This window comes from Manis pentadactyla, chromosome 9, assembly GCF_030020395.1.
Source record: "Manis pentadactyla isolate mManPen7 chromosome 9, mManPen7.hap1, whole genome shotgun sequence".
Lineage (NCBI taxonomy): Eukaryota > Metazoa > Chordata > Mammalia > Pholidota > Manidae > Manis > Manis pentadactyla.
Window position 1 is genome coordinate 57,986,034 of NC_080027.1, and position 18,727 is coordinate 58,004,760.

Consider the following 18,727-nt stretch of genomic DNA (forward strand, 5'->3'; position numbering starts at 1 on the left):
GTGGGTTTATCATAGATGGCCTTTATTATGTTGAGGTACTTGCCCTCTATTCCCATTTTGCTGAGAGTTTTTAACATGAATGAATGTTGAACTTTGTCAAATGCTTTTTCAGCATCTATGGAGATGATCATGTGGTTTTTGTCTTTCTTTTTGTTGATGTGGTGGATGATGTTGATGGACTTTCGAATGTTGTACCATCCTTGCATCCCTGGAATGAATCCCACTTGGTCATGGTGTATGATCCTTTTGATGTATTTTTGAATTCGGTTTGCTAATATTTTGTTGAGTATTTTTGCATCTACATTCATCAGGGATATTGGTCTGTAGTTTTCTTTTTTGGTGGGGTCTTTGCCTGGTTTTGGTATTAGGGTGATGTTAGCTTCATAGAATGAGTTTGGGAGTATCCCCTCCTCCTCTATTTTTTGGAAAACTTTAAGGAGAATGGGTATTATGTCTTCCCTGTATGTCTGATAAAATTCCGAGGTAAATCCATCTGGCCCGGGGGTTTTGTTCTTTGGTAGTTTTTTGATTACCTCTTCAATTTCGTTGCTGGTAATTGGTCTGTTTAGATTTTCTGTTTCTTCCTGGGTCAATCTTGGAAGGTTATATTTTTCTAGGAAGTTGTCCATTTCTCCTAGGTTTCCCAGCTTGTTAGCATATAGGTTTTCATAGTATTCTCCAATAATTCTTTGCATTTCCGTGGGGTCCGTCGTGATTTTTCCTTTCTCGTTTCTGATACTGTTGATTTGTGTTGACTCTCTTTTCTTCTTAATAAGTCTGGCTAGAGGCTTATCTATTTTGTTTATTTTCTCGAAGAACCAGCTCTTGGTTTCATTGATTTTTGCTATTGTTTTATTCTTCTCAATTTTATTTATTTCTTCTCTGATCTTTATTATGTCCCTCCTTCTGCTGACCTTAGGCCTCATCTGTTCTTCTTTTTCCAATTTCGATAATTGTGACATTAGACCATTCATTTGGGATTGCTCTTCCTTTTTTAAATATGCTTGGATTGCTATATACTTTCCTCTTAAGACTGCTTTTGCTGTGTCCCACAGAAGTTGGGGCTTAGTGTTGTTGTTGTCATTTGTTTCCATATATTGCTGGATCTCCATTTTGATTTGGTCATTGATCCATTGATTATTTAGGAGCGTGTTGTTAAGCCTCCATGTGTTCGTGAGCCTCTTTGCTTTCTTTGTACAGTTTATTTCTAGTTTTATGCCTTTGTGGTCTGAAAAGTTGTTTGGTAGGATTTCAATCTTTTGGAATTTTTGAGGCTCTTTTTGTGGCCTAGTATGTGGTCTATTCTGGAGAATGTTCCATGTGCACTTGAGAAGAATGTATATCCCGCTGCTTTTGGATGTAGAGTTCTATAGATGTCTATTAGGTCCATCTGTTCTACTGTGTTGTTCAGTGCTTCCGTGTCCTTACTTATTTTCTGCCCAGTGGATCTATCCTTTGGGGTGAGTGGTGTGTTGAAGTCTCCTAGAATGAATGCATTGCAGTCTATATCCCCCTTTAGTTCTGTTAGTATTTGTTTCACATATGCTGGTGCTCCTGTGTTGGGTGCATATATATTTAGAATGGTTATATCCTCTTGTTTGACTGAGCCCTTTATCATTATGTAGTGTCCTTCTTTATCTCTTGTTACTTTCTTTGTTTTGAAGTCTATTTTGTCTGATATTAGTACTGCAACCCCTGCTTTCTTCTCACTGTTGTTTGCTTGAAATATGTTTTTCCATCCCTTGACTTTTAGTCTGTACATGTCTTTGGGTTTGAGGTGAGTTTCTTGTAAGCAGCATATAGATGGGTCTTGCTTTTTTATCCATTCTGTTACTCTGTGTCTTTTGATTGGTGCATTCAACCCATTAACATTTAGGGTGACTATTGAAAGATATGTACTTATTGCCATTGCAGGCTTTAAATTCGTGGTTACCAAAGGTTCAAGGTTAGCCTCTTTAGTATCTTACTGCCTAACTTAGCTCGCTTATTGAGCTGTTATATACACTGTCTGGAGATTCTTTTCTTCTCTCCCTTCTTGTTCCTCCTCCTCGATTCTTCATATGTTGGGTGTTTTGTGCTGTGCTCTTTCTAGGAGTGCTCCCATCTAGAGCAGTCCCTGTAAGATGTTCTGTAGAGGTGGTTTGTGGAAAGCAAATTCCCTCAGCTTTTGTTTGTCTGGGAATTGTTTAATCCCACCGTCATATTTGAATGATAGTCGTGCTGGATACAGTATCCTTGGTTCAAGGCCCTTCTGTTTCATTGTATTAAATATATCATGCCATTCTCTTCTGGCCTGTAGGGTTTCTGTTGAGAAATCTGACGTTAGCCTGATGGGTTTCCCTTTATAGGTGACCTTTTTCTCTCTAGCTGCCTTTAACACTCTTTCCTTGTCCTTGATCTTTGCCATTTTAATTATTATGTGTCTTGGTGTTGCCCTTCTTGGATCCTTTCTGTTGGGGGTTCTGTGTATTTCCGTGGTCTGTTCGATTACTTCCTCCCCCAGTGTGGGGAAGTTTTCAGCAATTATTTCTTCTAAGATACTTTCCATCTCTTTGCCTCTCTCTTCTTCTTCTGGGACCCCTATAATACGGATATTGCTCCTTTTAGATTGGTCACACAGTTCTCTTAATATTGTTTCATTCCTGGAGATCCTTTTGTCTCTCTCTATGTCAGCTTCTATGCGTTCCTGTTCTCTGATTTCAATTCCATCAATGGCCTCTTGCATTCTATCCATTCTGCTTATAAACCCTTCCAGAGTTTGTTTCATTTCTGCGATCTCCTTTCTGGCATCTGTGATCTCTTTCCGGACTTCATCCCATTTTTCTTGCGTGTTTCTCTGCATCTCTGTCAGCATGTTTATGATTCTTATTTTGAATTCTTTGTCAGGAAGACTGGTTAGGTCTGTCTCCTTCTCTGGTGTTGTCTCTGTGATCTTTGTCTGCCTGTAGCTTTGCCTTTTCATGGTGATAGGAATAGTCTGCAGAACTGGGACGAGTGACGGCTGGAAGGACTTCCTTTCTTGTTGGTTTGTGGCCCTCCTCTCCTGGGAGAACAGCGGCCTCTAGTGGCTTGTGCTGCGCAGCTGCGCGCAGACAGGGCTTCTGCTTCCTGCCCGGCTGCTATGGAGTTAATCTCCGCTGTTGCTGTGGGCGTGGCCTGGCTCGGGCAGCTACTCCAAAATGGTGGAGTCGCGTTGGAGCAGGAGCTGCTGGGAGGCTATTTATCTCCGTAAGGGGCCTCCCTGCTCCCTGCAGCCCAGGGGTTAGGGTGCCCAGAGATCCCGGATTCCCTACCTCTGGATTAAGTGGCCCGCCCTGCCCCTTTAAGACTTCCAAAAAGCACCCGCCAAAACAAAACAACGACCACAAAAAAAAACAAGAAAAAAAAATTTTTTTAATTAAAAAAAAAAAAAAAAATTTTTTAATTAAAAAAAAAAAAGGTGGTCGTTCGTTTTTCTTTATTCTCCGGTGCCAGCCTCAGGCCTCTGCTCACCGGTCTTTCTGCCCTGTTTCCCTAATATTGGGGTCCCTGTCCCTTTAAGACTTCCAAAGAGCGCTCGCCAAAAGAAAGCAGCAAAAAAGCAAAAAAAAAAAAAAATGGTCGCGCGCTTTTCTTATGTCCTCTGTCGCCCAGCCTCCAGTGCCTGCTCACTGTTCTTGCTGCCCTGTTTTCCCAGTATCGAGGGCCCTGCACTCTGGCCCGGATGGCTGGGGCTGGGTGTTCGGCAGCCCTGGGCTCCGTCTCCCTCCTGCTCTGCCTGCTCTTCTCCCGCCGGGAGCTGGGGGGAGGGGCGCTCGGCTCCCGCGGGGCCGGGGCTTGTATCTTACCCCCTTCGAGAGGCGCTGGGTTCTCTCAGGTGTGGATGTGGTCTGGATATTGTCCTGTGTCCTCTGGTCTTTATTCTAGGAAGGGTTGTCTTTGTTATATTTTCATAGATATATGTTGTTTTGGGAGGAGATTTCCGCTGCTCTACTCACGCCGCCATCTTCCGCCCCCATATTTGTGAATTTTTGTGTATAGGATGAATCCTTGCAGAGGATTTACTGTTTCAAATGATTTATGCATTTAATATATTGATAGATGATGCCAGATTGCCCTTTAATAAAATTGTATCATTTAAGCAGGCTGTCAAATCTTTGGTTATGTGACCATCATCTGTTGAGAAGATAGACTTGGTTTTATATTGACTATAGGTGGAGAAATACGGAGCATAACATTTTTATATCCTTTTTGTGATTTTTAAATATGAAGACAAATCAAAACCCCTTCTCTTTCCAAATTTGCAAGATTTTACTTTGGATTTATTACTCAAAGTACATGGTGCCCTGTGAATCAATAATAATTAGGTTTAAAAACACCAAGTGAACTCTGGAATTTAGAACCTTAACTCTGAAAGGATTTCTGTAATTCACCTAACTAAAGATCTTCAATAGGAGACCCCAGAGGAGTCTGGTAACAAGGCCCTTCATAAATTGTGGTATCTTAACTGTGACCATTAATATGGATCCATCTGTTTTCCTGGATGTAAGATTCTTCCCCTAGATAAAATCCTGTATAGATTTCAAGGAACATGACACCTTGAAAAATAGACAAGCCTCAACGTGTAGGTGCTCAATTTACAAATGTCTTTTGAGTATGAAATTTCCCTAAGGACTTCTGTTTTGCTTCTGGAACTGACTAAAATCCTCATCTTTCTGCACTAAAATAACTTAGTATCTTTTCAAAAGGAAATACTTTTTAAAATTCATAATTCTTAAGCTGTCTATTCCGGTAATATTACCTCCTTTTAAAACTTGGTTTCAATGGGAAAATATCTAACCAGGTTCCTGATAATAATCTTATAAACTGACATTTGTACTACAGTAGATTCATAAATTAGGAACTGCTTGTATTAACGTTTCTCTTAAACAGAAAGTTAGCCCTGTAGTTTTGCAAAACATACTCACTGTGATACTCTGCAATAAAAAATATGACTATCTTATTTCTTGACATTTCTTCTCAGCTATTGGGGAGGAGAGCATACATGCAAATCTATATCTGCACCAGATCAGTTTTCATTTTAAGGTGAATATTTGAAAGAATATCCATTTCTGAAAGAAGCCATTGAAAGTTACCAATAATAAATTAGCAGTGTAATAAGCTAGCTAAAAACCTTCAGAACTATGCCTCTCACAGGCAAGAGCTAAAATAGAGCAAGGGTAAAGCAGTGACTGAGAAAAGATGCCTAGAAAGGAGTAGTTTGTGTTGGAGGAATGGAACAAGGGAATAGGGTGGCTGATGGTGTAAATTGCTTAATATTACTACTTTAGCAGTAAGATATTTCATCCAAACTGTTGGTCTGGAAGGAGCATCTCCATAGATAAAGTTTCTGTTTATTTAGGGGTTAGCAGTTACTTGGGGCTGAGAGCTCTAGGAAGCATGTTCACATTGCCATGAGTCACCCATTCAGTGGGACAAAGCCCCTCCATGAAGAAGACAAAGCAGTAACATTGCCATGAATCCCACTCTTTAAAACTACAAGTCCTCTGCTCTGTAGCTGTATTTTGACATTTCCAGCCCCAATTTATTACAAATATCTTCAAAGTTAAAGAATAAAGGATGGTTTAGTATATAGCTATATAAATTAATCCACCTAAATAAAAAGTTGTTGTTTTGCCATACTCTATTACGTGTGCATACACTTTGACTGCTTATAACATTTTTGCGCAAGAAAAGTTTAATAATAAGCATCTAGCATTCAGACCATTGCTGCATTTCCCCAGTTGTCCTGATGTTTTTTATAGCTGTGATTTTTTTTCTTTAAATCAATATCCAGTCTAGGTTCATGTATGTATTATAGGCTCTTTAAAAGTATAGGCTTATAGAATATCACACATTCTGATTATGTCTGGTTGTCTTCTTAAGATTTTGTTTAATTATTTCTCTATGCCTGTATTTCTTACAAATGGAAAGTCAGGTCTTACAGATTTGATTACACTCAAACATTTTCAGCAAGAACACACATAGGTAGTGGTGGTTACTTCCTATTCTATCACCTCGGAAAGCCCCTTCCCTCGGTTGTCACGAGGGTTTTAATGAGGCTAAGTTTGATCACTTGGTTAAAGTGGTGACATCAAATCTTGCAAATGTAAAAAATACATATTTTCCTGTACAATTAGTAAGCAAGCCATGGGCTGTGTTTTGGAGTTTTTTGAATCATGACAAATCATTTTTATTAATATGATTGATTGGAGGCAGGCTGTGTAGGGTGGATTTAGGACTTCTAGTTGTCTGTTGAGAAAGCTTTAAAGAGGTCTGCCTAGTTGCATGGCAACAAAAGCCCTTTAGTGTCTGGGGTGAAAGCAGTGGGTGAGAAGTGCCACACAAAAAAGGCTACTGGAGAAGGAGGCAGAGTGTTAGTGAATTTGTTGAACCATTCTCTCGTTATATGGGATTATTTGAAAAGAGTGTATTTCTGCGAAAGCATCAAGATTGGAACAGGGTGGGTAAAGCCCAGAGGAATCCCGAATCTTCCTGGGAGGAGAAGTGATCTATTGTATGGCAGTTTCCCTCATCTAATTAGCCTCATGGTTTTTTCTAGGCCAGAAAATAAGTCCAGAAGGAAAAGCTAAAATTCAACTTCAGCTGGTCCTACATGCAGGGGACACAACTAACTTCCATTTTTCCAATGAAAGCACAGCAGTGAAAGAACGAGATGCAGTTAAAGACCTTCTACAACAGCTGCTGCCCAAATTCAAAAGGAAAGCAAATAAAGAACTGGAAGAGAAAAACAGGTGAAGGAGGAGAATAACATTTTGAAGAGATACCAGTTTCTCTCCAGATTCTTAGTGCAGTAATAGCTTATTATTTCTCACCTTTTGTGCTTCCATAACATAATATAGAAAAATATGGGCTTTGTTATCTTTAGCTCTCTTTGGTTCTCAACTTTAGCATCTTACTAGCTATTTGGCTTTGGGTAAATGAAGATGTATAAACCCAGAAGTTAAATTAACTGCCCAAGCCCAGCATCTGCTTAGGAACAGAACTGAGATTGGAAAGTGCTAAGGTCCCTAAATTCCTTTTCATAGTTTATTGTTACATAGAAGGCACTAAACCATTAAAAGTGTTTTTGTGAATAAGAAACCTTAAAGAAATCATATTGTAAAAAGTTAAGAAAGCATGTAAGATAATGGTAATTTCTGATAAGAGAATTCCATCACCAGTATCTTTCAGGCCATCTATGCTTATGTCTCCAAGTGCTTATGAAAAACGAGTTGCTGGAAAAACTCAAGCATACCTCCTCCCTTCCCCATTCACCTTTATTTGTGAGAGATAATACAGTACAGTAGCCTTTCTACCCTGGGATACAGAGATGAATAAGACCATATCCATGCCCTCAGAGAGTTTAGTCTTTGCTTCTTCAGACTTAGTTCCATTTATCTCCACTTAATTTGTTCCTCCAAATACATTTTTTTGCTTTTAATTATTAACAAATGAATTAAGTAACCTCTGCTGCTCAACTGTCAAAGAATAAAAGTTCTGTTTCCTGTTATTAAGGTCTCTTTAAGATGTTACCCAAATGGTGTTTTATTCTAGAAGTTCAATATATTCAATATATTCTATCACCAGAATGCTGCAAGAAGATCCTGTTTTGTTTCAGCTTTACAAAGATCTTGTCGTGAGTCAAGTGATCAGTGCTGAGGAATTCTGGGCCAATCGTTTATGTGTGAATGCAACAGAGAGTTCTTCTGCATCCAATCATAAGCAGGATGTTGGTATTTCTGCAGCATTTCTGGTATGTGACCCTTCTAGATTTCTGAAGAAGAAAAAAAAAAAAAAACCCAGTATGTGTGTTAACAGTGACATTTCTTTTGTAAAAGTTAGCATTTCCTTAAAGCAAATTAATACTTTAGTATCCATGGCATTCTTCTAAAATATATTTTAAATTATACAGTATTTTTTTAATATATATTTCTTTTTTGCCAGTTTTATATTCTTGGTTTTTGGACTTGACCCTAGCATGCTGAAAACCAAATGGACCTTTGAAAGAGAATCTTTTAGCAATTGGACTAATACTTTTTCCCCTAATAATAATACATTTAGGGCTTCCTGATACCTTTTTTTAATGATCACTATATTTTACTTACATTGCAAAGTTAAATGTATATAATGACCATCATGTTATTAAAAAAGTAAGATTTACAAAATGTAGCTTAGAAATTGAGAATACCTAACCCATGGAATTAGAAAGTGGGATTCATTTAGTTTATATTCTGGTACCAAAGCAGTATTTAAACATTTTACAAAAATTTAAGTACCAGTTGTGTTTGGCATCTTTCTGGGTGCTTAGTAGTGAATTTAATTAACAGACTTTTCCTCAAGAAATCAGTCATACTTAATTATTCAGTAACCAGGGTTTATAGTGGTTTTGGTAACTCTACAGATTTTATGTTAAAGCTTTACTAGCTATCTGCCTTTGGCCACACTTAAACACACCTATTTGACTATATTCAATTTTTAGGAAGTAGATTTTACAGGTCACTAAGATTATGTGCAACCAGGCCAGGCTTCTTTGAGCCTTGTCTCTGATAAAAGTAAAGGTGAGGGACTTACCTCTGTCTCTGTAGTTTACTCAGAAAGTCTGCTTTTCCACCTTTATCCAATGTCTACTGGTTGTTTAGACACCTTCGCTTAATATTGTAATGAATATATACATGTATCTGTGTATCGTCTTTATTTTAGGCTGATGTCCGGCCCCAAACAGATGGATGTAATGGTCTGAGATACAATTTAACCTCTGATATCATTGAGTCCATATTTAGGACCTATCCAGCTGGTAAGAAGAATCAGGTCTTCCAAATAGTTAAAATATTAGTTTGGATGAATTCAGTAATAGATCAATGAAAAACAAAATGCTTTACCTTTATTCCTGATCAAGTGCAACAAAATATGTCAAGTAATTTACCCAGTGCCTAACATGATATGCTGTCATCAAATTATTGGTATTATGTCTAATTCTTCCCATCAGTTGTTACCCCTTCAGCATACCTGATCGAGATGACATGCTTCAGAGATATCAATAAATGAGTCTCTCTACAGCACTAACTTAGATCATCCTTCTTGCTGATTCTCAAGCGACCTTTCTAACCCACAAATCATTTTCCTTGCAGAATCCTATAAGTGTAAATGTCTTAACCCCAGCCTTGGTGATTTATGATGCATAGAAAGGCTGAGAGCCATGCCTCAGTCATTCTCACTGAACAGTCCTCTATAAGCCCTATCTTTTCTCTTACCCATTTCCTCACTCCTGTCCCTTTAGTCCTTAGGAAACTTACCTTTCGCACAGGACTCCTCTCAGGCATCACCTTATTGCCGCCTCTATAAAATCCTGACTGACTTGGACAGATGTAAGCCTCCACCCTTTGCTTGTGTAGGGCCTTGCCTCTGCCTCAAAGAGTTATTAGCACATTGTAATTATTTTTGTATCTTTCTAATAATAACACTGTAATTGGATAATGTTTACTGTGTATCAGATGCTATTCTAAGGCTTACATGCATGTTTTTTGATACTTTTTTTATTGAAGTATCACTGATACACCATCTTATATTGGTTTCAAATGTACACCACAGTTGTTCAACAGTTACCCATATTATTAAATTCTCACCCCCTCTAGTGCAGTTACTATCTATCAACATAGACAGATGTTACAGAATCAATGACTGTATTCTCTATGCTGTACTACCATCCCCATGACCAACTTATATTGTGATTTTTATCCCCCTCCCCCTCCCTCTACCATCTGCCCCTCCCCCTCCCCCTTGATAACCACTAGTCACTTCTCAGTGTCTGTGAGTCTACTGCTATTTTGTTGCTTCTATTTTGCTTTGTTTTTATATTCCACAAATAAGTGAAATCATCCTACATGTATATTAATCATCACAAATATTCAATGAAGTAGGTATTGTTAATAACCCACATATTACAGATGAAGAAACCAAAATACAGAGAATAGTTTGCCCAAGGTCATACATATAATAAGTGTGTGAATATAGAACTTCAAACTCAGTCTCTCTGGCTCAGGATTCAGTGCTCTTAACCTCTTTGCTCATTGGGCTGAGAGCTCCTAAAGAACCGAACTGATAGTCCACTGGGTGCTGAGATCTGTATTTCCCCAGCACTTAAAATGGTGCCTTGGCTTGAGAGTGCACATGTATTGATCAAACAAACTCAGTTGAGACTCCAAGATTCTTGATGTTTCTGAAACTTTGAAACATGTTAATTCTCTTGGTGCAAAATAAGGTTTTGTTTGTGATTTGTTAAACAATTTCATGATCTAGTTTTTGCTATGAGTTTTATGTTTCAACTATTTGAGAGGTTTTAAGAAAGGGAAATTCAGTATGTAATTATGTTTTTTTCCGCAGTAAAAATGAAATATGCAGAAAATGTTCCCCACAACATGACAGAAAAGGAATTCTGGACACGTTTTTTCCAGTCACATTATTTCCACAGGGATCGGCTAAATACAGGGTCAAAGGACCTCTTTGCAGAATGTGCCAAAATAGATGAAAAAGGTAACTGTTTATCCCTGACATACTGTGGCATTTAATTTGCTGCTTTCTGGTCACTAGAGCTATCAGTGAAATTTTTTTAATTTCTGAGAAAGGTAAGACTTGGTCATCTTTTTATTTCATTGATTTTCTAGGGTTAAAAACAATGGTTTCGTTAGGAGTGAAAAACCCACTACTTGATTTGACAGCTTTGGAAGATAAACCATTAGATGAGGTAAGTAGTAGTAAAAGGATTTATGAAGGTAAACAATCTTTTCCTAGTAGTCAACATATAGTTTATAGTATTAAAATTGCCTTATTTGTAGATGTTCCATTTGTGAAAATGTAAAACAAACAATGTTGTTCGAGTGATTTATCAGAAGTGCTTTTCAGTAGTACTATTTGCTATTAAAATTGCCTTGGAAAACTGAAATTCCTATATAAGTTGTTAAAACTTTTTTAAAGGAATTTTCTAGATTTCTCCATATAATAAAGATTTATTATAGGTAATAATAAAGATTTAACATGTTGATGAATCCAGCTTTATGCTCTAGCTAACATTAAATAGGAATAAATAGTAGTAGACAAAGATAACAGACTGTCCATCAACATAGACAGATATTACAGAATCTTACCAGCTGGATAGGTCCCTTTCTTAAAACAGAGTATTTGCCAAACCTTGAGCACACTCATGACCCTTACCCCCACAGTAGCCTCAGTATGTTTTAATAGCTAGACCATCAAGTATGAGCCACTTACCTCAGCATCATCATGGAGAAAGATGATCGCTTTTGATGAAGGCTGATTCTATCACCGTTCTATCTTCTAGGCTAGGTACCTCTAATTCTAGGCTAGGAACCTGCCATCTTCAGTTACTTTCTTAACACTCTTAATTTTCTTCCCCTTCTTTTGGCTCCTTTTCTGTTGGCCATATACACATGCTCACACTGTCTTATCCTTTTTTTTTTTTTTTACCCCCAACTTCTCTTATATTAGTGTATGTACTCATGTGTACTCACCAGGTGAAAAACCAACATTAAAATTTTAACTTACAGCCTAAATGATAAATTAACAGAAAATAATCCTTGGTGCCCAGTGAGTTATTTTCTTAATGAAATTCAGTTGCTTTCTTGGTAAATACCAGCATTCTCAACACATTACAAATATGACCATCTTTAATCATCCTGAAAAAGTGATACTTTAGTGAAGCCTAGAGATACAGCTTCATATGATGAGAAAATATTGTCCTTCCTTCCTCCCTTACTCCCTCTTTTTTTAATAAAAGAGATCATGTCTTACACATGCACATGTGTGACTTTCTTCTTCACTTTGCCCATTATCAGTATCAGTCCAAGTTAAATGGACCATAGTTGTTAAGTACATAGACTCTAAAACCAAACTACCTGGCTTAGACTGTCATTTTTTAAAGTATCTAGGCCCTATTTTCTTACAAAATAAGGTTAATATGATCTATGATCTTAGTATAGGAAAATTGGGGAGGTGTAATTTAAGTGTACAAACTTACAACTAGTAGATAAGTTCTGGAGCTATAATGTACAACATAATCACTTTATTATAAATATCAAAGTTACTAAGAAACTAGAGTTCTCACCACAAAAAAGAAATGATAAGTGTCCATCCATAGATAATGGAAAAAGAAGTGGAATGCAAATATACAGTGGAAAATTACTCAGCCATAAAAAAGAATGAATGAAATCTTGAGGCTCGCAGCAATCTGGATGGACCTAGAGCATATTATGCTAAGTGAAATGAGTCAGTTAAAGACAAATACCATATGATTTCACTTTCATGTGAAATCTAAAAACAAATGGACTCATAAATACAGAGAACAAGTTGGTGTTTGCCATAGGGGAGGGAAGTGGGGGAGTGGGTGAAGGTGATAAAGAGGTATAAACTTAGAAGTCAGTCACAAGGATGAAAAGTACATCACAGGGAATATAATCAATGATAGTGTAATAACTGTATATTGACAGATGTCAACTACACTTCTGGTGAAAATTTCATAATATGTATAATTCTGAAATCACTTGTACACCTGAAACTAATATAATATTGTATGTCAACTATACTTCAATATAAAAAAATCTGATAAAAATTAAAAAATTCTAATATGTGACATGATAGAGGTGTTAGCTACAGTAGTAATCATATTGCTATGTATAAATATCAAATCAAGACATTGTATACCTTAAACAGTGTTTTATGTCAATTATATCTCAATTTTTTTAATGCCAAAAAAAATACTGACCTTGACCTTACAGGATTGCTGCTAGAGTTAAAAGGAGCCTGGTACATAGTAAGTTCTCAATAAGTAATAGGTGTTACTATTATCATCTTTTTTTTTTTTTAGTGCCTACACAGTATTCTATCTAGATATAGAAACATTTATATAACCAATCCCTTTAATAGAAATGGTTGATTCAGATTTCCTTTGGCGCCTCTCCTGTCATTCTCCAGTTGTTGTAACTGTCTGAGTATGGTCTTGGGCCTTCTCCTGAATAAATTCTCTCCATTCCATTGCTTTTAATACTAATAATGAAATGATGAATCCCAAATAGGTGGTCTGTGTAACCCCAGAACTGCAAAATCATATATATCCATTTGCCTACTTGGTAGCTTCACATAGTTATTTCACAGGCATCTGAATGTAACATATTCAAAATGGAATCTTTGATGGCCATCCTCATAAACCTTTCTTCGTGAGACTTGCTTATCTCAGTGAAAAAAATATTACCATGGACTGAGTTGCTCAAGACTGTTACTATGGTCTCCTTGATTCCTCTCTTTCTTTCATCTCCAATATTCAGTTCAAAAGTACAGCCTCTTATAAGGCTGTTCTTAATTTGGCCTATGCCTACTTCTTAATTTGGCCTATGCCTACTTCTACCTGAATTTGGGCCACTTCTCATTCACACTTCAGACGTAAAATGGACTTACTTTAGGCTGTCCAAAGCCTTTCCTACCACACAGCCTTTGCACTTGCTGTTCTTCCTTCTTGCTCATACCTGACCAGCTTCCCTCCATCTTTTTAGACATGTTCTAATGCCACTTTTTCAGGGAGATCCTCCCTAACCTCCCTGTCGAAAGTAGCACATGGCATGTATTAAGCATTCCGTAATTCTTTGATAAATGAAGGAATGGCAAAGTCTTTTTACGTCTTTAGCCTGTGTCTCACCATTGCCTAGCCCACCCTTCTTCATTCCAGATGTACTGAACTACATACAAACCCATGACAGTATGTCTTACATTGTTTCTATACCTTGAAGGGTTGTCTCCATGTCTGCCTTGCAAGCACCTGTTCATCTTGTAGTACTCCATGAAGTTTTTCAAACCTATCCCTATGCTCTTCTAGTGAAATAGCCCACTTCCTCTCAAGGCACCTGTAAATCTTAACTGTGTGTATTGGTTTATAGCCCAGCATCCCACTAACTGATATTTTGGCTCCTTTGACACAGGGTCTTATTTACTCTCTATTTACAGGGCCTAGCACATAGTATGTATTCAGTACATATTTGAAAATATCTCACTTAATTTTCCAATATCACATTTTATAAAGCTTAGGAAAGTAGATTTAATTTGCCTAGACTAATTTTTGAAGTGATAAAGTCAGGATTTGATTCCATATCTTTCTGACTCCAAAGTCCATGCTTGCTTTCCACTATATTCTATTTCCTTAGTTTAATTATTTTGTTAACTAGGTCCAGAATTGCTCTTTAAAAAAATTCAGAGTTTAAGATTTTTGTGTATGATGCTAAAGGGAGTTAGTGGTATTTCTTAATTTTTATGTGTGTGATGGCATTTTTTAAATTGTTTACCTGTAAATATTTAATAATGCTCAGAATTAATGAAGTCCCATCATCTAGAAAATTTTTTTTCAACTGAGCGTGTTGCTCATAACAGATAGGAAAACTGGAACTTTATTTTGACTTTTAATCTACTAAATTATTTCTCATAGGGCTATGGCATTTCCTCTGTGCCATCTACTTCTAATTCTAAGTCCATGAAAGAGAATAGTAATGCTGCCATCATCAAGAGATTTAACCATCACAGTGCCATGGTCCTGGCAGCAGGTCTCAGGAAACAGTTAAGTATACATGCAAAGGTGCAGTAACTGGGCTTTCCAAGATAGCCAGATGGAGTTGTTTGTTGTTCTTGAGGTTTTTAACATAGTTTTTTTCCTTTGTTTTAAGAGAAGCACAAAATGAACAAAATGGTGAGCCCAGCAGCACTGATGGAAATTCCGGAGATGCAGACTGCTTTCAGCCAGCAGTCAAAAGGGTATGGGTAGAAAGTCTGGAACATATAGGGCTCAGGTTTCTCCTGATACCTTATATAACTGCTGGTATTTCATGTTGATTCTTGGTTATTTCAAATGACTCAGTTCTTCTGCCCAAGACGCAAAGTGTTTGGCTTAAATTGTAGAACATCTTAAGGAGTACCTCCTCAGTTTGGGCTTGCCAGCCAACTTTCCATGGATTCAATCAGTTAACTGTTTTTATTTTCTTTCCTTTCACATGTACACATACATATTGACATATAATTTTGTTTTCTGGAAAGGAGTATTTTGAATAACAGTTGTTGAATAAGAGTTGAATAACAAAGGCAGTATGACAGAAAAAAAAGAACTAAAGGCTTACATGCATGGTTTTAAAAGGTAGGATTTGGCCCTCATATAAACCTTGCATTTCAGAGCTGAAAATATCTTCTTATTAAATATTAAAGAAGTTGCTTGGGTATGGGGGAATATGGGCAGTTACATACTTGAAAATTCCTCTTTCCCTGTAAATTTGTCAACTATTCTGTCCTTTGGTTTAAGTTCCTTTCTCCTCAGTTATAAAAAGAAATTACGATAAAGCTTTGAGGGCAATCAGGCAGATGTGTTAAAATTGTAAAGATTTATGGTCTTAATTCCACTTCTGGCCAGTATCCCATTTTGGACATTTTATTTTTTAAAAAAAAGATGTTCAATGATTTAGATACATTACAGTATTATAATAGAGGAAATAGCAAACATCCTGATATCTGTTGACATCCATACAGTGGAAATTGATGCAACCATTAATGACTAAAAGGATTAATGGTATATTGAATTATAACAAGTTCACATGTGCTATAACAATAGTTCATAAAACATTAAATTCAAGAAACCAATTTTGAGTTACCTAAATTATTAGGTGGTGGGAAACAAAAATGAATTAAGACAGAATTCAAAGCTTTTAGTATCTATAGGTGAGGCAAAATCAGAATAATTAAGAAGTAAAATTTAAAGTAATTGTGTTATTTACAATAGGGACTAAAGAGAATAAAAATTAATCAAATAGAGTTCACAGAATAGACTATATGACATAATTTCATATGTACAAAAAAAAGTTAATAAACTTTAAAAAAGGCCTTGAAAAGAATATACTAAATGATTATCTTTCTGTAAAGGGATTATGGATGAGTCTTATACTTCATTTCATCTATTTCAGTAACTTCATGTTTCTACAATCATATGCACCTTTAAAATTAACAAAACCAATAAAATAATTATTTTCTGAAGTAAGAAAAGTGAAACTAAAATGTAAATTGTAGAAAGACGTTAAGAAGAACTCTTGGAATTTACTCTTTTCTTTGTAATACTGTTGGCACTAAGTGCCCTTGATTCTTGTTAGTGAAAGTTGTCAAAAGTCATTGCGTGAATTTTCATAATACTCAGTAATAGAAGTTGACTCTAAGTATTCTTTCAAGTCAGTAGCTGTCTGCTGTGTGTTCTACAAAGGGCTTTATAGAATGAGATTAGGAAGTAATAGTCTTTACATTTATGGAGCTTTCAGTTAAGTATGAAAGTCAGGTGACCTAAGGAGGTCTGGGCAGAATTTCAGGATTTGGATTATTATGGGAGATTAGGGAGGGACTGATTAAGGCAAAAGCAGGGGTAGAAATGAGCTTGAGGTGTAAAAAGTAATGAAGATAATCAGTATGCTTTGAAGTTGGCTGAAGTGTTTAGAGTTGAGAAAGTAGTAACAAATTAGACTGGGTCTAGCTAGATAAGGTTAAACTGATTGACGTGTTGCTTTGAATATCATGCTAAGGTAAGATTTGTTCCTATACTGCAAGGGGGCTATTCAGACTCTTAAAATAGGGGCAATTTAAAATACAAGTTTTCAAATTGATCTTTTTTGAGATACATTTAATAACCTAAATGATTTGATCTACTCTTGGTAAGTATAGATGAGAGTTGACCAGATGAATTTCATAGCCTTGTAGAGGATAAAATATTGTAGAATTATTTTCATAATTAATGTATTTTTATTATAAGGCTGTTGAAATTTAGAAGTTTGTGAGTAGCACAAGAGAAAACAGATTAGTAAAATTCAAACAGAGTCCAAAAGTAAATTAAAAGTCAAAGAAAAATTAAATATATATATATATGTGATAAACATGGCATTTCCCAAAATCAATGAGAAAAGACAAATTCTACAAATGGTGTTAGGAAGACTGATTGATAATTTAATAAAAAGAAATTCAGAGTCCCTTACTCCTAATTCCAAAATAAAATCTAAATGGATCAAAGATTTAAGCAAAAAAAGTAAACCACAAAGAATAAACAAAAGGGAATAATTAAAACCCAAAAACACCAGATTGGAAGAAAAAGCATTTGCAACACATAAAAAAAAAATTAGTATTTTATTTATGTGGGGGGAAAATAGTAAAATATACATTTTTACTGCCAGATTTTCAAATATAAAAAGTTAAATAGTATTTAGTATGGTCAGTGTATTAGGAAAACAAGTGTTCTCTGTAAGTAATTGGTGAGAAAATGGGTTCAACTATTTGTAGAGCAGTCAACTCTAGGAAGCAAAGCTCATGGTGGGAGGACTTCATATTTTACCCTCTGTACAGTTTTACTTTTCCAGTCATATTCATTACTTCTGTAATGGAAAATTATGATAAAAAATGCTGTGTTAATAATTATAGGCGAAGTTACAAGAGTCCATTGAGTATGAAGACTTGGGAAAAAATAATTCCATAAAAACAATTGCACTGAACCTCAAGAAGTCAGATAGGTAAGTTTGGTCAATATTAAATTAACTTGAGGTAGAATAATTATGTAACACAAGTCATTACAGAGTATATTCTTAAGTGTAGCACTTAAGTTTTAATCAGTTTGTTATCATAAAAGTTTATCCTTTCTCCTTGAAAATTTACTTTGTGCTTTTCAAGAAAGGATCTTGATTGATCAAAGCCAAGAAAATTAATTTTGGCTCTTTGCTGTTTTCATCTTACTGCGCTTGGAGGTTAAATTACTCTATTAAAATCTCTCTTAACTATATTACCGTTTTTCGATTTAGGGAGAATGTTATATTGAGACTGCTAAATATGGGAAGACAAATGTAGATGTTAAGCACCTTTATTCTCTGTTATTAGTAATTAATTTCTTCTTTGCTGATGTTCAGGTATTATCATGGTCCAACTCCAATCCAGTCACTACAGTATGCAACAAGTCAGGACATTATTAATTCTTTTCAAAGCATTAGACAAGAAATGGAAGCTTATACGCCCAAATTAACTCAGGTAAGTGACTTGTACTGTTTGAAAACCAGAATTCCCATAGTCACTTCCTCAGTTTGAGCACAACCAAATTGAACTATACAACTATTCTAATTGGGTTTAAAGACATATTTCTGCTAAATAAGCAGAAAAAATCAGGTGGGGGAGAAAATATATTAGGCCTATTCAAGAAGATCTGAAGATGACATGATAATGAAAAAAAAGATAATGAGTTTAGTGATTGCTCATTTTCTCCTCCTATATGCACAGTTTTATTGGGAATCTCCCAGATTTCTAAAAAACTTCCAGATGTCACTCTAGATATTCTGCATAACCTCAGACTCAGAATACAGAGCTCATTATCTCCTTCATTTTTCTTCACCCTTATTCATACTTCAATTGATCAGTTAAATCTTTGGTATTTCTTGACTCCGTCACCTTGGTTTAGGTAAAGTTGATCAGTTTTTCACACTGCTGTGGCAAGATTTTCTTTCTAAAAACATAAATCTGGGGACTCTCTTGTCCCCTCCTGGCATGAGCCGGGAGCTCTGTCCTTTCACTGTATCTCTAAATAAAAGCCTGTACCTTGCTCTCCTACCTTGACTGTTTGTGAAGCTCATTCTTCGGCTCCGCAAACAAGAACCCC

General features: G+C 36.2%; 1 protein-coding gene across 2 annotated transcripts in view; it reads left to right on the top strand.

The window, feature by feature from the left end:
* Positions 1–18,727, top strand: part of GTF2H1 (general transcription factor IIH subunit 1) — a 38,418-nt gene that overhangs the window by 10,799 nt on the left and 8,892 nt on the right. For both annotated transcript variants that reach the window (XM_036920139.2, XM_036920138.2), the window contains exons 3-11: positions 6,581–6,773; positions 7,609–7,774; positions 8,722–8,815; positions 10,402–10,551; positions 10,683–10,762; positions 14,504–14,631; positions 14,739–14,826; positions 17,509–17,597; positions 17,988–18,105. In XM_036920139.2, the coding sequence (XP_036776034.1) occupies positions 6,581–6,773; positions 7,609–7,774; positions 8,722–8,815; positions 10,402–10,551; positions 10,683–10,762; positions 14,504–14,631; positions 14,739–14,826; positions 17,509–17,597; positions 17,988–18,105 (1,106 nt within the window). The remainder of the gene's footprint in view (positions 1–6,580; positions 6,774–7,608; positions 7,775–8,721; positions 8,816–10,401; positions 10,552–10,682; positions 10,763–14,503; positions 14,632–14,738; positions 14,827–17,508; positions 17,598–17,987; positions 18,106–18,727) is intronic.